The sequence below is a fragment of the Mobula hypostoma genome, chromosome 12, assembly GCF_963921235.1.
Source record: "Mobula hypostoma chromosome 12, sMobHyp1.1, whole genome shotgun sequence".
In the NCBI taxonomy this organism is placed as follows: domain Eukaryota; kingdom Metazoa; phylum Chordata; class Chondrichthyes; order Myliobatiformes; family Myliobatidae; genus Mobula; species Mobula hypostoma.
Genome location: NC_086108.1, coordinates 60,644,540 through 60,665,210, shown reverse-complemented (window position 1 = coordinate 60,665,210; position 20,671 = coordinate 60,644,540). Strand labels below are relative to the sequence as shown.

Genomic DNA, 20,671 nt, shown 5'->3' with positions numbered 1-20,671 from the left:
GTGCTTGCCTGGAGGAGCAGAAAAAATAGAATCCAGAACACGGTCAATCAGTTCTAATTAAAATCAATATAACTTAGCCAAAGGTTTAAAAAAAAGAGGATTGAAGCTAGATATCAAAAATGTCATTGCCAATCTAAATAATTCTGAAAAAAATCCTTTAATACTTTGAACTCTACACATAGAGTCATAGAACACTACAGCACAGAACCAGTCTCTATGGCCCACCTAGTCCATGATGACTATAATCTGCCCAGTCCTATTGACCTGCACCAAGGTTGTAGAACTCCATACCCCTCCCATTCATGTACCTACCCAAATATCTCAAATATTGAAATCAAACTTGCATCCATCACTTCTACTGGCAGCTTGTTTTGCACTTACCACCCTCCGAGTGAAAATGTTCCTCCTCATGCTCCCCTTAAACATTTCACCTTTCACCCTTAACCCTTGACCTCTAGTTCTAGTCTAACTCAACCTCAGTGGGAAAAAGCCTGCTTACATTTACCCTATCTATATCCCTCATAATCATATATCAAATCTTCCTTCATTTTCCTACCCTCTAGGGAATAAATATAGAACAGTACAGCACAGGAACAGGGCCTTCGGCCTACAAAAATCACTAATCTAATCCTTTATGCCTTCCACAATGTCCACATCCCTCCACTCTCCTCACATTCACATTCTATCAAAACATCTCTTAAAAGTCCCTGGAGTGTCAGCACATTCCAGACATCCACCACTCTCTGTATATAAAACTTACTTCTAACAACTCCTTTAAAATTATACCCTTGCACCTAAGCCGTAGATGAACCAGGAGGTACGTCATCTGCTGAAGGCTAGATCCGTGGTATTCAAGTCCGTTGACCCAGGCCTGTACCAGAAAACCAGGTATGGCTTGCAGAGGGTGAAGAGACAATTTCGAATGAGGTTGGAGGCGTCATCAGATGCACAACAACTCTGGCAAGGTTTGCAAGACATTACTTCCCATAAATCGAAACCCAATAGCATGAATGCCAGCGACGCTTCACTACCAGATGAACTCAATGCCTTCTATGCACGCTTTGAAAGGGAGAATATAACTACAGTTGTGAAGATCCCTGCTGCACCTGATGACCCTGTGATCTATGTCTCAGAGGCCGATGTTAGGCTGTCTTTAAAGAGAGTGAAACCCCGCAAGGCGGAAGATCCCGATGGAGTACCTAGTAAGGCTCTGAAAACCAGTGCCAACCAACTGGTGGGAGTATTCAAGGATATTTTCAATCTCTCACTGCTACAGGCGGAAGTTCTCACTTGCTTCAAAAAGGCAACAATTATACCAGTGCCTATGAAGAATAATGCGATTTGCCTTAATCACTATCGCCGGGTAGCACTCACATCTTCCGTGATGAAATGCTTTGAGAGGTTGGTCATGACTAGACTGAACTCCTGTCTCAGCAAGGACCTGGACCCATTGCAATTTTCCTATCGCCACAATAGGTCAATGGCAGGCGCAATCTCAATGGCTGTTCATATGGCTTTAGACCACCTGGACAACACAAATACCTATGTCAGGATGCTGTTCATTGATTATAGCTCAGCATTTAATACTGTACCATTATTCCCACAATGCTGATTGAGAAGTTGGAGAACCTGGGGCTCTGTACCTCCCTCTACAATTGGATCCTCGACTTCCTAACCAGAAGACCACAATCTACGTGGATTGGTGATAACATCTCCTCTTCGCTGACAATCAACACTGGTGCACCTCAGGGGTGTGTGCTTAGCCCACTGCTCTACTCTCTCTATACTCATGACTGTGTGGCTAGGCATAGCTCAAATGCCATCTATAAATTTGCTGACAATACGACCTTTGTTGGTAGAATCTCAGGTAGTGACGAGAGGGCGTACAGGAATGAGATATGCCAGCTAGTGGTGTTGTGTCGCAGGAACAACCTGGCACTCAATGGCAGTAAGACAAAGGAGCTGATTGTAAACTTCCTGAAGGGTAAGACAAAGAAACACATACCAATCCTCACAGAGGGATCAGAAGCGGAGAGAGTGAGCAGTTCCAAGTTCTTGGATGTCAAGATCTCTGAGGATCTAACCTGGTCTCACTGTCTGGTATGGGGCGGGAGGGGGGTACCGAAAGAAGCTGCAGAGGGTTGTAAATCTAGTCAGTTCCATTTTGGGTACTAGCCTACAAAGTATCCAGGACGTCTTCAAGGAGTAGTGTCTCAGAAAGGCAGCGTCCATTATTAAGGACTTCCAGCACCCAGAGCATGCCCTTTTCTCACTGTTACCATTAGGTAGGTGGTACAGAAGTCTGAAGGCACACACTCAGTGATTCAAGAACAGCTTCTTCCCCTCTGCCATCCAATTCCTAAATGGATATTGAACCCTTGGACACTACCTCACCTTTTTAATATATAGTAGTTGTGGTTTTTGCACAATTTTTAATCTATTCAATATATGTATACTGTGATTGATTTACTTATTTTTTATTATGATTTATTTTGTTTGTTTTCTTCTATCTTATGATGAAATGACAGAGCAGACTCGATGAGCCAAATGGCCTAATTCTATTCCTATATTTTATGACCTCATGGTCACTTCAAGGATATAACAATTGTTGTTTTATGAAAATTTTGCTGTTAGGTTTGCCATCCTCAACGTTGGAATGGTTGTTAAATCTTTTATCTTCTCCCAATTAATGCACCTAGTTCCAAATGGAACAAATTGACCAGTGGAATCCTTTAGAAAAATAATAGCAACATTTACCACGGAGAAGCCACATCTTTTCATCTGCAAATCAGTAATATATTGGGTTAGCAAACATCACTTGCAGCACTTAAACGAAGTGCACATATTTCATGAAAGCTTAATTTATTGTCAACCAGTCAGATCATCAGAAGAAATAATGTGACTGTACATCAATGGTTACCCATCAACGATTACATATTTTCTATCAATCAGACATTGCAAAGGGGTCAGTCAGCATCTTGACATTATGTATTTTCTACAGAAAGACTTAAGAAATGAAAGCTGATGGGAAGTTGAATGTAAGATTATTGCCTCCATTTGGATGCAACAGCCCTTCTCAAATGAAATCAATTTGCCTGACTTTATAAAATTTGCCACATCTAAATTGTATATATATCCACCCTAACTTCACACTATAAATAATATACTACTTGTTTCAGGCCTTAAATTAAAAAAATACTCTCAATCAATAACATTTCAACTAATGTATTATATAAAAATGCATGCAAAATGATACGGTAAAAAAAACCACATCCACAAAGTGATTCAAACAAGAGAAAATCTGCAGATGCTGAAAATCTGAGCAACACACACAAAATGCTGGAGGAACTCAGCAGGCCAGGGAGCAGCTATGGAAAAGAGCAAATGGTTGACGTGTTGAGCCAATACCCTTCTTCAGAATCTTGATGAAGGGCCTCAGTCCGAAACGTCAACTGTTTACTCCTTTCCATAGATGCTGCCTGGCTTGCTGAGTTCCTCCAGCATGTGTGTGTTCCACAAAGTGTTTACTTGGCCATTAATTTCAAATCTCAACTCCTTTGAAAGTATTCTGGCTAATTAATTGAGACAAATATCCTAAGTTTCTCACATTTCTGGAAAATCATCTTAGTACGTCAAAATTGTAGGGCAAACTTGTGGTTTGTAGGGGAAATGAGGAGGAATTTATTTGAAAAGAGCTGAGGAACTTTTTTCAACAATAGCAGCACAGATAAGACAACTGAATTCAGAATGAAGTACAACTCCATACCCACTGGAATTTTCAAAGCTTTTTGCTGAAGAAATGACTGATTCATAATTAAAAAATGAAAGTAATTTCCCAAGAATTACATTTTAAATCTTTATTTTTAAATAGGAAGATTCCTTATATATCCATACAGCCATAGCAAACATACATTTTGTTCTCAACAACTTGATAAAAGTGCTCAATGTTTTGCTTTCTTCTAAGAAGAACAAACAACTATTAACCTCTTAATTTTACTTTCATTCTATAGTAAACAAACTTTTAAAACCTGATGTTTAACTTATTTTCTCTTCTGCTCTTCTTAAGAGTAGTAATAGCTGCATGCTTGGTATGGGAGGGCTATTGCATAGGATCAAAATAAGTTTCAGTGAGTAGTAAACTTGTAGTTAGTCCCATAATGGACACTGACCTCTGTAGTATCTAGGACATCTTCAAGGAACAATACCTCAAAATGAAGCACCCACCAATAAGGACCCTCATCATCCATATGTCCTAGCTTGTTCTCTTTGCTACCATCAGGAAGGAGGTACAGAAACTTGAAGGCGCACACTCAATAATTCAAGGACAACTTCTTCCCCTCTGTCATCCAATTCCTGAATGGACATTGAACCCATGAACACCTCACTACTTTTTTATTCCTATTTTTGCACTACTTGTTTAATTTTATATACATATATATTAAATATATTTATATACACACTCTCTTTATGAATTTAATTATATATATTACAGTAAGTATGTATATATATATACACTTACTGTAATTCACTTTTTTCCTTATTTTTATGTATTGCATTGTACTGCTGCTGCAAAGACAACAAATTTCATGACATTTGCCAGTAATATTAAATCTGATTTTGGTTCTGAGCTCTTCACTTGACTCCTCAGAACACATGAAATTAACAGGTTTGGCTGAGTGCTTGAAGCTGGCATGCATCAGGATTTTTAGCTGGAAGTGCTTAGAAAGGATTTGGAGTGAAAACATATTAGAATGATGTAAATACATTAAATTCAGCTCCCAAGTGAATAAAACCATAATATGCATCTCGCAGGAATACAGATTAAAATTCAGGAAGAGAGTGACTCTTCCAACATAATAAAGAACTTAAGACAGTGGAGTTTTGTTAAAAATCTTTAAAGTGATAGCTACCATAGGGCTATCAATCATCCAGTCTTTGGGCATACCGATTGGGGGAGGATTAGAAATTGAACTATTGACCTTTCATTCAGCCAAGGAAGAAGAAAGTCCACATAGATCCAAAGTAAATTTCAGCAAAGTTTGACCTGGTTATTAGCAAAAACGACATAGACAGATTCCGATATCAGGAATAGCTTCAAAAAGACTGCAGTTCCTAGATAATAATCAGTGATCCTTTGATGAATTGTATACTAGAACATCATGCAGAAGGATCTTGCCTGCTTTCTCATCCCACTGACTGAATTTAGTGTCGACAAACCTTTGGGAAAATGGGGAACAAAAACAAATTGACAATGACAAATAGATTTAATTATCTTTGTTTTATTGCTGCAAGTAAAATAAATGTAAGAACAGACATTCTTAAGTTATTCCTTTGCACCTTTTATGAAATAACCTAGATGAACAACCAACACTTTGTATTGACTACACAGAAATAACGTGTTGTTCACAAAAAAATGAGTAGTAATTCAAAGCAGTTTGAATCAGTGTGCACCTCCTGCACTACCATAAGTTCCACTTGTCATTTCTCCTGTATATACAACATTTCCAGTTGTGAGGTAGTCACACATGTTACCAGCATGACATGAAGTATTCCATTGAGGTGCATTCCTCTGACTATACTCTTGTCTCCAATTCATCTATTTCAATAGTGCAATAATCCTTCTTGGTGCTGAGACCTAGCTCCATTTGTACATCATGATGAGATCCATCTGTGGCACCTGCACAGAGATGTCTGTCTGTCTTATTAGCATCACTTGTACATCCATTTCTCTGATAATTCATGATTTGATTAATATTTCCCGGCTTTGTTTCACAAATCAGTGGAACCTAATTAGGAAACAAAAACATATAGTGAGCAGAGTAGATAACTTGATAAGCTGCCTAATTGTTAAAATGTGTTGTCAAATGCAAATGACATGTCAAGATTCAAAATCACAGGGGTATACTTTTCACCAACATTGTTGAGTAGTAGTCTGGTAATGTGAATTACCATTCATTACAGCACCACTGGTTTACCTACTAATGAACAGAGAGACGATGAACAGACAGCAATACAGCAGTGAAGGGGAAAATTTATTCCTAATATCTCAGGTGTCAACTTAAAGAAATTCTTAATGAGGGAAGAAGTAACTGATGACATTTCAAAATGCAGGAGACATTCAGAGCTCTCAGTCAGTTCCTCTAATTAAAAATACAATGATTGCATTTATTTGAAAATTAAAACCAAAACACCAGCTGTTCAAAATGAGAAGTGAAAACAGAAAATCCTGAAAATGTCACTCCACTCTTCAAGAAGCGAGTGAGGCAGAAGAAAGGAAACTACAGGCCAGTTAGTCTGACCTGAATGGTTGAGAAGATTTGGGGTTGATTATTAAGCGACTCAGGGTATATGAAGGCACATGAAGGCACATGATAAAATAGGCCATAGTCAGCATAGTTTCCTCAAGGGAAATTCTTGCCTGACAAATCTATTGGAATTCTTTGAAGAAATAGCAAGCAGGATAGACAAAGGAGATTCAGTTGATGTTGTGTAGTTGGATTTTCAGAAGGCCTTTGACAAGGTGCCACACATAAGGCTGCTTGACAAGCTACTAGCCCATGCTATTACAGGAAAGATTGAATCATGAATAAAGCAGCGGCTGATTGGCAGGAGGCAAAGAGTAGGAATAAAGGGAGCCTTTTCTAGCTGGCTGCCAGTGACTAGTGGTGTTCCACAAAGATCTATGCTGGTACTGATTCTCTTTATGTTATTTGTTAATGATTTGGATGATGGAATTGATGGTTTTGTTGCAAGGTTTGCAGACAATATGAAGGTAGATAGAGGGGCAGGTAGCTTTGATGAAGTAGTGAGACTACAGAAGGACTTAGATTTGAAGAACGGGCAAAGAAATGGCAGATGGGATACAGTGTCAGGAAGTGTATGGTCATGCACTTTGGTAGAAGAAATGAAAGAGTTGACTATTTTCTAAATGTAGAGAACATACAAAAAACTGAGGTGCAAAGGGACTTGCGAGTCCTTGTACATGATTGCCTAAAGTTTATTTTGCAGGTTGAGTCTGTGGTGCGGAGGGCAAATACCTTTTTAGCATTCATTTCAAGAGGACTAATACATAAAAGCAAGGATGTAATGTTGAAACTTTATAAAGCACTAGTGAGGCCTCAGTTGGAGTATTGTGAGCAGGTTTGGGCCTCTTATCTTAGAATGGATGTGCTGAAACTGGAGAGGGTTCAAAGGTGGTTCAAAAAATATTTCCAGGATTGTATGACTTGCAATATGAAGAGCGTTTGATGGCTCTGGGCCTGTATTCACTAGAATGCAGAAGAATGAGGGGTGACCTCATTGAAACCTACCTAAAGGCCTTGATAGAGTGGATGTGGAGAGGATGTTTCCTATGGTGGGAGAGTCTAAGAGGACACAGCCTCAGAATAGAGGGGTGTCTTTTTAGAAAAGAGATGAGGCGGAATTTCTTTAGCCAGAGAGTGGTGAATCTGTGGAATTCTTTGCCACAGGCAGTTGTGGGGGGTGGGGGGGCAAGTCTTTATATATATTTAAAGCAGAGGGTGATAGATTCTTGATCGATCAGGGCACGAAGGGATACGGGGAGAAGGCAGGACATTGGTGCTGAGAGGAAAATTGGATCAGCCATGATGAAATAGTGGAGCTAACTCTATGGGTCAAATGACCTAATTCTGCTCCTAAATCTTATGGTCTAAAATGCTCAGCAGGCCAGACGTGACCTGTTGAAAGAGAACCAGATCTAGTGTTTAAGATCCATGTTCTGCTGAAGGGTCTCCAACTTGTAAAATTATCATTTTTCATCACAGATGCTACCTGATCTATTGAGACTTCTAAACATTTTCTGATTTCATTTGTTCAGCTCCTTTAATAATCAATGCATTCCATGGTGTTTTGCAGCTATATTTGGACATTACTGTACCACAGGTAAATTTTATTGCATATGATTGGCAAATGGAGAGTTCCCTGACACACAGCCCGATCCATCAGAGCTGAAGTATCGTGCACAATTCCAGTTTAGCACATTCCCACAAGCATGTAGTGTTAAATCTAACACACTGCATGCTTTACAAAAGCCTACACTCTGCAAGAATATCTCCATGCTGCCCATCAGGATTGTTCTTCGCAGTATTCCCTCACTCATCTCAGTTTCATTCTCATCACAGTGCTCAGTGAAGTTTTGCCTAATGGAGCAGACAATAAGAACAGCTCACAGTATCCTCATGATGGGATGTCATCACTTTCTTAGCAGATTAGGGGAAGCCCTTCTGCATAACATCATGGGTCTCCAGCAAAGATACAGAGAAACTCAAAAAGTGCTTCCTCATGTAAATCCACCTATTCCAACAAGGCAAGGTAGAGAAAATAAAAAAGTAGTAGTATTATTGAAACTGAAAACTCTGAAGGTGATTGATTGGCCAAATGTTGCGATTATATTTTCTTTACGATATTGGGAACTTGGAGACATAGATTCAGAAATAAGAAACCATCCAAAGGAGGAAGCTTTTCCTTTCTCAAAATGGTCGAGTGTCTGGAATTCTTCGTTCTAGAGACCTGTGGAAGCGCAATCTCTGAGTGCTGATTTCACGTGATTTAATATGTCAGTGAGCTCCCAATCCTTACGGACTGGTTTCCAGCTCCAACTCCCTTGGGTTACCTCCTGCCAGGCCTAATTAATTCAGTCTGAGAATAAATTTGAAGATTCAGCGCAGCACGTCTGGTTTAACATTTAATGACAGATTCCTCTCCTTTACTAAAGCAGAAGACATTAATCTGACAGTAATTCAACAACAATGATGTTTTGGCATGAGTAAACCAGACGTGCTGCGTCTGGTTTAATATCTTAATATCTTGTACACCTCTTTGGAGAGAAGGAGGATGAGAGGAGACATGATAGAGGTGTACAAGATATTAACATATGAAACCAGACGCGTCATGTCTGGTTTACTCATGCCAAAACATCATTGTTGTGGAATTACTGTCAGATTAATGTCTTCTGCTTTAGTAAAGGAGAGGAATCTCTCATTAAATTCTTCCATACCTTGCTCTAGTTTATTAACACTTCCGAACTTTTCTTTCCTCACTCCAGATGTTTCAAGTTGAATATTTTTCTACTCCTTCTATTTATTTTAATACTTTTATCTAATCATTATTATACTATAATGCTTATGGGGTATTAGCTTTCATAAGTCGAGGGATAGAGTTTAAGAGTTGTGATGTAATGATGCAGCTCTATAAAACTCTGGTTAGGCCACACTTGGAGTACTATGTCCAATTCTGGTCGACTCACTATAGGAAGGATGTGGAAGCATTGGAAAGGGTACAGAGGAGATTTACCAGGATGCTGCCTGGTTTAGAGAGTATGGATTATGATCAGAGATTAGGGGAGCTAGGGCTTTACTCTTTGGAGAGAAGGAGGATGAAAGGAGACATGATAGAGGAGAACAAGATATTAAGAGGAATAGTTAGAGTGAATAATGATCAGGCCACTTTTCAGCCTTTGATGCCAAAAGAAAACATTCCAAGTTTTGTCAACCTCTCTCTATAGCTAATACTCTCTAATCTAGACTGCACCCCTGTGAACCTCTTTTGCACCCTCTCCAAATCCTCTACATCCTTCCTGTAATGTGGTGTCCAGAACTGCACATATTATTCCAAATGTGGCACGACTAAGTTTTGTACAGCAGGCAAACAGAATTAATTTGGGTAAGAGCAAGGTGTTGCATTTTGTGAAGACAATGTCATGATGATCGTCAGGGATTTTAACATGAAAGTGGATTGGAAAAACCAGGCCAGTATTGGACCTCAAGAGAGCGAATTTGTAGAATGTCTAAAGAATAGCTTTTTAGAACAACTTGTTATTGAGCCCTCTCGGGACTGGCTGTGCTGGATTGGCTGTTGTGCAATGATCCAGAGTTCATAAAAGAGCTTAAGATTAAGGAACCCTTTGGGAACAGTAATCACAGTATGATCAAGTTCACTTTGAAATTTGAGAAGGAGAAACTAAATTCCAATGTGTCAGTATTTCAGTGGGATAAAGGAAATTACAATGGCATGGAAGGGAGAACTGGCCAAGATTGACTGGAAAGAGACACTAGCAGGAAGGACAGCAGAGCAGTAATGGCTGGAATTTCTGTGAAAAATGAGGGAAGTGCAAGACAGATATATTCCAAATAAGAAGAAATTTTTGAATGGAAGAAGGACACTACCGTGACTGACAAGTGAAGTCAGAGCCAAAGTAAAAGCAAAAGAGAGGGCATACAAGGAAGCCACAGCTAGTGGGGAAATAGAGGATTGGGAAGCTTTTAAAAACTTGCAGAAGGAAACTAAGAAGGTCATTAGGAAGGAAAAGATGAATTATGAAAAGAAGCTGGCGACTAATATCAAAGAAGACACTAAAAGCTTTTTTAAGTAAGTAAAGGGTAAAAGGGAGTTGGGGGTAGATATAGGACCAATAGAAAATGACGCTGGAGATATTGTAATGAGAGACGCAGAGATGGCAGAGGAACTGAATGCGTATTTATATCAGTCTTCACAGTGGAAGACATCTGCAGCATTCTGGACATTCAAGAGTGTCAGGGAAGTGAAGTATGTGCAGTGTAAGTTACGACTGAAAAGGTGCTCAGGAAGCTTAATGGTCTGAGGGTGGATAAGTCTCCTGGACCTGATGGAATACACCCTTGGGTTCTGAAGGAATTAGCTGGAGAGATTGCAGAGGCATTCACAATGATCTTTCAAGAATCAATAGAGTCTGGCATTGTACCGGATTACTGGAAAATTGCAAATGTTACTCCGCTATTTAAAAAGGGTGGGAGGCAGCAAAAAGGAAACTATAGACCTATTAGCCTGACATTAGTGGTGGGGAAGTTGTTGGAATCAATTGTTAGGGATGAAATTACAGAGTACCTGGAGGCACATGACAAGATAGGTCAAAGCCAGCATGGTTTCCTGAAAGGAAAATCCTGCCTGACTAACCTACTGCAATTTTTTGAGGAAATTACATGCAGGGTAGACAAAGGAGATACAATAGATATGGTGTACTTGGATTTTCAGAAGGCCTTTGATAAGGTGCCGCTCATGAGACTGCTTAGCAAGATAAGAGCCCATGGAATTACAGAGAAGTTACTAGCATGGATGGAGCATTGGCTGATTGGCAGAAACCAGAGACTGTTCTGGCTGGCTGCTGGTTACCAGTGGCATTCCAGAGGGGTCTGTGTTGGGACCACTGCTTTTTACGATACACGTCAATGCTTTGGACTATGGGATTAATGGATTTGTGGCTAAATTTGCCGACGATACAAAAATAGATGGAGGAGCGGGTAGTGTTGAGGAAACAGAGAGCCTGCAGAGAAACTTAGATAGTTTAGGGGAATAGGCAAAGAAGTGGCAAGTGAAATATAATGTTGGAAAGTGTATGGTCATGCGCTTTGGTGGAAGAAATAAATGGGCAGACTATTATTTAGATGGGGAGAGAATTCAAAATGCAGAGATGCAAAGGGACTTAGGAGTTCTTGTGCAGGATATCCTAAAGGTTAACCTTCAGGTTGAGTCAGTGATGAAGAAGACAAATGCAATGTTGGCATTCATTTCTAGAGGTATAGAATATAAGAGCAGGGATGTAATGTTGAGGCTCTACAAGGCACTTTTGAGACCACACTTGGAGTATTATGTGCAGTTTTGAGCTCCTTATTTTAGAAAGGATATACTAACATTGGAAAGGGATCAGAGAAGATTCACAAGAATGATTCCAGGAATGAAAGGGTTACCGTATGAGGAACGTCTGGCAGCTTTTGGGCTGTATTCCCTGGAGTTCAGGAGAATGAGGGGGGATCTCATAGAAACATTCTGAATGTTAAAAGGCCTGAACAAATTAGATATGGCAAAGTTACTTCCCATGGTAGCGGAGTCTAGGACAAGAGGGCACAACTTCAGGATTAAAGGAAGTCCATTTAGAACAGAGATGCAGAGAAATTACTTTAGTCAGAGGGTGGTAAATCTGTGGAATTTGTTGCCACTAGCGGCTGTGGAGGCCAAGTGATTGGTTGCATTTAAGGCAGAGATAGATATGTTCTTGATTAGCCAGGGCATCAAAGGGCATGGGGAGTGGGGATGACTGGAAGAATTGGATCAGCCCATGATTGAATGGCGGAGGAGACTCAATGGGCTGAATGGCCTACTTCTGCCTCTATGTCTTATTGTCTTAAGACAAATGAGTGTACGGCATTCACAGTGACAGAAGGTCCCTCAGGAGTGTCATAGAACAGAGGGTCCTTGGAGTACAGGTAAATTGTTCCCTCAAAGTGGCATCACAGGTAGATAGGCTGATGAAGGTAACTTTCGCATGGTGGCCTGCATCTGTAAGGGCATTATGTATAGAAGCTGGGAGGTTATATTGTCATCGTACAAGATGTTAGTGAGGTCACATTTGGAATATAGTGCTCAGTTTTGGTCAGCTTACTGTAGTAAAGACACCATTAAGCTAGAAAAGGTTCAGAGGAGATTTATGAGGATGCTGCTGGGATTTGAATGGCTGAGTTATGGAGAAAGTCTGAGCAGGTTGGGACTCTTTTATACATTGAATGTAGGAGTATGAGGGGTGATCCTATAGAGATGTATAAAGTTATGCATGAGTAGTACTTTTCCCAGGGTTGGGGAATCAAGAACGAGGCCATTGGTTTAGGTGAGAGGGGAGAATATTAAAAGGAAACTGAAGGTATTTTTTCACCCAGAGCAAGGTCAGTATATGGAATGAGCTGCCAAAGGATATGGTTGAGGGGGATATATTGACAATATATTTTTAAATTGAATCAGTGAATGACTAGCACAGATTGAAGAAGAGTTAACCAGTTTCAGAATCCGTGTCCAATCCTCCATCATCAAAGTCAAATTGAGTTCCTTTTCCAAATCCTGTTTAATCTTAAATAAGGGACACTTATCCCATTGTAATAATAAATTATAAATTCTTCCAATAGAACCCTTCGTCGAAGGGTTCATACTCATAATAGTATCTAACAGGTCAGCCTCCAATATGTAAGGAAAATTACTTAAATATTTTTGTAAGAAATGTCTAACTTGAAGGTATTGTAAGAAGTGTGAGTATGAAAGAGAATATTTATCAACTTATTGTTCAAAAGACATCAAGCTATCTTCGTTAAATAAATCCAACAAAAAAGTGAATCTCCCATCCACTGCTACCAACCTTATAGTTCCCACACCTCATACTTCCCGTTTCTACCTCCTACCCAAGATCCACAAACCTGCCTGTCCTGGCCGACCTATTGTCTCAGCTTGCTCCTGCCCCACCGAACTCGTTTCTGCATACCTCGACACTGTTTTATCCCCCCTTGTTCAATCCCTTCCTACCTATGTTCGTGACACTTCTCACGCTCTTAAACTTTTCGATGATTTTAAGTTCCCTGGCCCCCACCGCTTTATCTTCACCATGGATGTCCAGTCCCTATATACTTCCATCCCCCATCAGGAAGGTCTCAAAGCTCTACGCTTCTTTTTGGATTCCAGACCTAATCAGTTCCCCTCTACCACCACTCTGCTCCGTCTAGCGGAATTAGTCCTTACTCTTAATAATTTCTCCATTGGCTCCTCCCATTTCCTCCAAACTAAAGGTGTAGCTATGGGCACCCGCATGGGTCCTAGCTATGCCTGCCATTTTGTTGGCTTTGTGGAACAATCTATGTTCCGTGCCTATTCTGGTATCTGTCCCCCACTTTTCCTTCACTACATCGATGACTGCATTGGCACTGCTTCCTGCACGCATGCAAAGCTCGTTGACTTTATTAACTTTGCCTCCAACTTTCACCCTGCCCTCAAGTTTACCTGGTCCATTTCCGACACCTCCCTCCCCTTTCTGGATCTTTCTGTCTCTGTCTCTGGAGACAGCTTATCCACTGATGTCTACTATAAGCCTACTGACTCTCACAGCTATCTGGACTATTCCTCTTCTCACCCTGTCTCTTGCAAAAACGCCATCCCCTTCTCGCAATTCCTCCGTCTCCGCCGCATCTGCTCTCAGGATGAGGCTTTTCATTCTAGGATGAGGGAGATGTCTTCCTTTTTTAAAGAAAGGGGCTTCCCTTCCTCCACTATCAACTCTGCTCTTAAACGCATCTCCCCCATTTCACATACATCTGCTCTCACTCCATCCTCCCGCCTCCCCACTAGGAATAGGGTTCCCCTAGTCCTCACCTACCACCCCACCAGCCTCCGGATCCAACATATTATTCTCCGTAACTTCCGCCACCTCCAACTGGATCCCACCACTAAGCACATCTTTCCCTCCCCCTCTCTCTCTGCATTCTGCAGGGATCGCTCCCTACGCAACTCCCTTGTCCATTCGTCCCCACCATCCCTCCCCACTGATCTCCCTCCTGGCACTTATCCGTGTAAGCGGAACAAGTGCTACACATGCCCTTACACTTCCTCCCTTACCACCATTCAGGGCCCCAAACAGTCCTTCCAGGTGAGGCATCACTTCACCTGTGAGTCGGCTGGGGTGATATACTGCGTCCGGTGCTCCCGATGTGGCCTTTTATATATTGGCGAGACCCGACGCAGACTGGGAGACCGCTTTGCTGAACACCTACGCTCTGTCCGCCAGAGAAAGCAGGATCTCCCAGTGGCCACACATTTTAATTCCACATCCCATTCCCATTCTGACATGTCTATCCACGGCCTCCTCTACTTTAAAGATGAAGCCACACTCAGGTTGGAGGAACAACACCTTATATTCCGTCTGGGTAGCCTCCAACCTGATGGCATGAACATCGACTTCTCCAACTTCCGCTAATGCCCCACCTCCCCCTCGTACCCCATCTGTTACTTATTTTTATACACACATTCTTTCTCTCACTCTCCTTTTTCTCCCTCTGTCCCTCTGACTATACCCCTTGCCCATCCTCTGGGTCCCCCCTCCCTTGTCTTTCTTCCCGGACCTCCTGTCCCATGATCCTCTCGTATCCCTTTTGCCTATCACCTGTCCAGCTCTTGGCTCCATCCCTCCCCCTCCTGTCTTCTCCTATCATTTTGGATCTCCCCCTCCCCCTCCAACTTTCAAATCCCTTACTCACTCTTCCGTCAGTTAGTCCTGACGAAGGGTCTCGGCCTGAAACGTCGACTGCACCTCTTCCTAGAGATGCTGCCTGGCCTGCTGCGTTCACCAGCAACTTTTATGTTTGTTGCTAGAATTTCCAGCATCTGCAGAATTCCTGTTGTTTGCGTCCAAAAAAGAATTACTACCTTTGTTTTTCCAAAGTAAAAAAATTCACTCAAAGAAAGATTAAAAAATAATTTTGATAAATTAAACTACAAAGTTTAAATTTTTTAAGATTAAAAAAGTTGCGGAACTGGAGCCAAATTTGTAAAGAATGCTTAATCAGAGGGTATAGGTTTAAATAAGCAACTTTAGCTAATTGTATAGGTAAAGCAACTCCCAATAACAAGGTTAAATAAAACTGTTTCACAGCTTTCAGTTCCAGGTCTACCCATATTGGCCGATCATTTTTATCAACCTAATATAACCAAAATGGACATGTATCGAACATTAACAGCCCAATAATACATTCTTAAATTAGGCAAAGTAAGACTTCCATCCTTTTTCAACTTTGGTAAGTGACATTTACTAATCCTTAGTCTTTTATTACTCCAAATAAAAGATAAAATAATAGAATCAATCCAATCAAAAAACTTCTTAGTCAAAAAAAGGGATATTCTGAAATAAATATAAAATTTTGGTAAAATCATCATTTTAACTACATGAACATGAACAAGTGAAAATGTAAGTGGACTCCATCTACTAAATAAATACTTCATAGAGTCTACTAAGGGAACAAAATTGTAATCGTTATCATTTGACGAAGGAGAGGCTCTCTAAAATATTTCCTAATGTTGATAGTTATTGTGATAGATGTAAAACTGAGATAGGTGCTACACTGACACATATGTTTTGGTCTTGTTCTATATTGGAACAGTTCTGGATGTCAGTTTTCTCGACAATTTCTAAAGCACTTAAAATTAATCTACAACCTAACAAATTAACTGTGCTTTTCGGAACAATTCCTCAAAATATCCATGGTATTTCTGTGTCTGACCAACATGTTATTGCATTTGTTATATTGATAGCTAGGAGGGACATTTTGTTGAAGTGGAAGGATACATCAGCTCCTATTTTGTCACAATGGCTCTCTCAAGTGATGCTATGTCTTAGTTTGGAGAAAATTAGAAGCTGAACCTTTGAAGCTTTATTTGATTTTGAGAAAAGATGGGGCTCATTTGCTCGTTATTATCATTTGAGCTAATTGATAGATTTTCTCCACGATCTAACTGTAAATTTTTTGGCGCAAACACGAGGAAATCTGCAGATGCTGGAATTTCAAGCAACTCACATAGAAACGTTGACCATACCTTTTCCTAGAAATGCTGCCTGGCCTGCTGCGTTCACCAGCAACTTTTATGTAATTTTTTTGGTATATTTTTCTTTCTTGCTGGCAGTTTGATGTTTATTTTTTGAAGCTTTTTGTATGATGCATGGCTCCGGGGCTGTACACCTAATGGTTTTTTTTCCCCACTTTTTCTGCTTAGTAGGGTTTTTTTTATTATCACAAAATTTTTCAATCTTTAAGATAACTTTTTTTTCCTTGAGACATTGTAAGTGTTGTTACTTCGATGTACTCATGTTATTTTTTTTTGAATAATATAATAATAAAAAGATTTGAAAAGAAAGACAATTTTTTTTTAGTTGAGGTCAATGACAAGCATCATCCTTTCACCAGTTGCTGGAATTGCAAAGCCATTAATATAAGAAAAAGTGGGGCCAGACTTACCTCCCTCCACAAATTAACTAACAGAACTCCAGAAACAAGGTTTCATTCCTACAATTGGCTGCTGTCTGTGTGAGGTTTATACATTCCCCCCATGATCACAGGGGTTTACCCAGGAGCTCTAGTTTTCTCCCACATCCCAACATCCCAACAATTCATTGGTTGATGGGTTACCAGGCCACTGTAAATTCCCCTTGGCCTGTAGCAAATGCAGAATCTGATAGAGTGCTGGGTGTGCAGGCAAAATAAAATGGCATTTGCGCAGGATTACTACAAATGTGTGTTTGATAATTTGAGTAAACTCAGTGGGCTGAAGGGGCTGTTTTCACACAGCATGACTCTTCATCTGGAGTTTCTATAGGAACAACAGCACTAAACTTGAGGTAGCAAGAGACAGTTGAAATGAAGAAATTAAATAACACTCCCAACACTGAGCAAAATCCACAAAAATACAACTCAGGAAATGTAGTTATTACAATCCTACTTCAAACAAGCATTTCCTCATCTGAAAGCATGTCCTTACAATGAGATTTTGGACATTAGCAGTAGTAGTAATTTATCAAAAAGAGTATTTTTGATGTGTAATTTTAGACCATTCAGAAGCATAAGCATGATCCTGATTGCCATGACCGAGGTAGCAAGACAGATATAATCAAAATGCTTTGGGGTGAATGGGTCGGCGTTCATGTAGGGAATCTGATATATACACTTAATGCTGAGTGTTCTCCTTCAAGCACAGAAGATGACAGTGGTGTCGTCCAGCAACTACCTATCTGCGGCAACCAAAACAAAGAATACCACTAAATGCTTTATTAATAACACTTTTTCTGGTAAACGATCACTGCACACAATGGAGAGGCTGAGTGGAGGTGAGGCAGAGTTGGGGCGAAGCCCGTCGACCAAATCCGAGAGTGAGGAAAGACCCAAGATTTGATCAGTCTGAGCCCCAGGCCAATTTGGAAAGGTCAGGCACAGGCTGAAACATGGCAGTGGGTTCCAGGCCCACAGTGTGTCAAATTGACAGGGCCCGGATCCTGGAGCAAGGAACAACATGATGTTCGGACGATGTAAACACTGAGCCAGGTTGAACAGGCAGGGTGCAGGAACAGACGCGAGGTCGGGCTGGTTCAGCTTGTTGCTCTGTGATGTTTACTCGGCTCTGCACTGAACTGAGGGTGTGCCCTGCTCCGGCTGCAGGGATGCCTGGCTTTGTCTCTGTGGTTTCACCTTCATTCTGAATGCCATTTGCTTACTTTTATTGTTTGCACAATTTGTTTTTTTTCCCCCCTGTACATTGGCTGTTTAACAGTCTTCTTTTTTATGGGTTCCTTTGGGTTTCTTTGTTTTGTTTCTTTGTCTCCTGAAAGGAGAAAAATCTCAAAGTTGTATAATGTATACATTGATAGTAAATGTACTTTGAAATTTGACTTGGAGTAGATTTGACAAAGATAAACAAGATCTTGCTGAGTTTAGATGATAAAAAATATTGTTCAGTTTGGCTGTTCAGGACCAAAAGGAACAGGGATTCAGATGTGAACTGAGGATCAAAAGGTCTGAGGGAAATTAACTTTTTATTGTACATAGACAGTGCTTATAATCTGGACCTTGAAGCCTACATGAATGGTAGGGATGGTGGAAACAGTCAATCAGGAGTTTCAAAATGTGGATTTGAAAAGAAAGTACATTGCTTTGCAGGGCTGCAAGGAAATAATAAGGAATAGAACCGGTAGGATTGTTCTATAAAGGGTCAACACAGACTTGACGGGCTGATTGGTCTCCCACATAGTAATGATTCTTTACTTTGTTTTGTGTTTCCATGGGGATTACATACTTCTTTCCAAGATCAATTATTACTCAACGTTCAAAATCATTAGACAGATCCACTGGATTAAAATAAATTTGAGAAGAATACAAAAAAATTATTTTCCTACTTCATCATTTTCCTGAGTAAAATTCTTTCGGCAGATATGAGCCATAATTCCAGCTGCCAGAGCATCTCCGAGAACATTAATCATAGTTCGAAATCTATCCCTTTAAAAGAAACAGTCATTTAATATTACCAGTCTGTGGAAATAATGGTTAAGACAGCCAATTGTTTTTTCAAGGAATAAGTAATATGAATTTCTATTAAAATATATAAATATAAAATCTTACAATGCCCAATCCACTGCAATGATCAGAGTGATGTCATCTGTGGGAAGTCCAACTGATGTCAAAACGATCACCATGGTCACCAGGCCAGCTTGCGGAATGCCTGCGGCACCTATACTGGCTGCTGTTGCTGTTATGCTAGACAAGACACAGAGGTATTTAGAGTTCAGCATGGATTCCTCCTTTATATGTACTTTGATCTGCTTTTTCTCCTTTCTGCACCCAAAACTAAGGAATTTACCCTGCACCTACATTTCTTGCATTGTTCTATTTACATCAAAAAGAGAGACGTCAAGGACAATACTACACTTCAGCATTCACCTCTGGTCTGGTCAGAAGACTTCAGCACTTCAAGGTTGAAGGCAGCAATGGCAGCTGCTTGTTTAATCCCCATTAAGATCTGGACAAACCTCCCAGACATCGTTTCTGTGAAAGTTTATTAGCCTGGGTGCCACTGCTGTAATATTCATTATTTACTTCGTTGCTGTATTGACACAACATAAACCTTATAACTGGATTTTACTTCAAAATGGACTTCAGCAACATGTCCATATCCTACTTTTGTCTTAAGTACAAAAGTTTAACTGCAGATACTGGCCAATTTTATACAAGGCCACCATAAACAAAAACCATTGTGCTAGTTCTAGTGAAAGAAAAGATTGAAATGACAATTGTGTCTGGCCTTCTGTAAACATAGAAAAAAAATCAAATTCAGTACTTTGTGACAGCAGGAAACCATGATGAGTATATTTGATAACCAGATGCTAACACCATCAAATGCCAACTCCTCCATTCCAGTATCTGCTACACAAAGTACTGCCTGTTCTGCAATATAGACAGTTTACAGCGTGTGTGCATGGATTGACAACTAAAGATGCCGGGTACAGGATGCTCATCATGATACAAATTACTATTTTGCCTCTCTGACTGCTAGGTGTGAAGCTGAGTTGTACAGACCACAGTCACCAACGTGGACTAGTTTATCTCAGCTGTGCATCACTGTGAAATTGAGCTGAAAACATCTTTTGTTCCACATCTGATCATTTTTCAGCAATTGGCACAGATAGAGTACATAATCTGCATACTTAAAAAAGGATCCAGCCAGCTTTGCAAAGGCTACCACACTTGCACAGATTTAAGTTGTGGCTTGGCTGAATCAGGACCACAAAATGAACAAGTCTATCTTTCTCCCACATCTTTGCTCCCCTTGCCACTTTAAGCCAGGTGAGCGTTTTAAAATTCCCAGTATCAATAACGATCACGCATGTCTCATCTAGGACTGCAAACATTTTATTTTATTAGTTTTGTTAGAGATACAGCATGGAACCAGCCCCTCTGGCCCAACAAGCTGCATCGGCCGGCAACTCACATATTTAATGCTAACTTCATCACGTGGCCAAGTGGTTAAGGTGTTCGTCTAGTGATCTGAAGGTCGCTAGTTCGAACCTCAGCTGTGGCAGAGTGTTTATGTCCTTGAGCAAGGCACTTAACCACACATTGCTCTGTGCAAGGAGTGGCGCCCCACACAGACTTCCAATCTGCACCTTGTAAGGCATGAAAATGCCCGACACAAGCCTCTCATGGTCTGAGTCGACATTCCCTCCTCCCTCCCCTCCCTCCTCATCACAAGACAACTTATAATAACCAATTAACCGACTAACATCTTTGGACTGTGGAAGGAAACTGGAGCACCTAGAGGAAACACATGCAGT

The 20,671-nt window shown here is 40.5% G+C and overlaps 1 protein-coding gene across 2 annotated transcripts in view; it reads right to left on the bottom strand.

Moving 5' to 3' along the window:
* Positions 1 to 5,460: 5,460 nt before the first annotated feature.
* slc1a7a (solute carrier family 1 member 7a) overlaps positions 5,461 to 20,671 on the bottom strand; it is a 90,762-nt gene continuing 75,551 nt past the window's right edge. For both annotated transcript variants that reach the window (XM_063064238.1, XM_063064237.1), the window contains 3 exons: positions 18,963 to 19,097; positions 18,740 to 18,839; positions 5,461 to 5,786 (listed from right to left, as the gene is read on the bottom strand). In XM_063064238.1, coding sequence (XP_062920308.1) covers positions 5,574 to 5,786; positions 18,740 to 18,839; positions 18,963 to 19,097 — 448 coding nt within the window. In that variant the 3' untranslated portion in view covers positions 5,461 to 5,573. The remainder of the gene's footprint in view (positions 5,787 to 18,739; positions 18,840 to 18,962; positions 19,098 to 20,671) is intronic.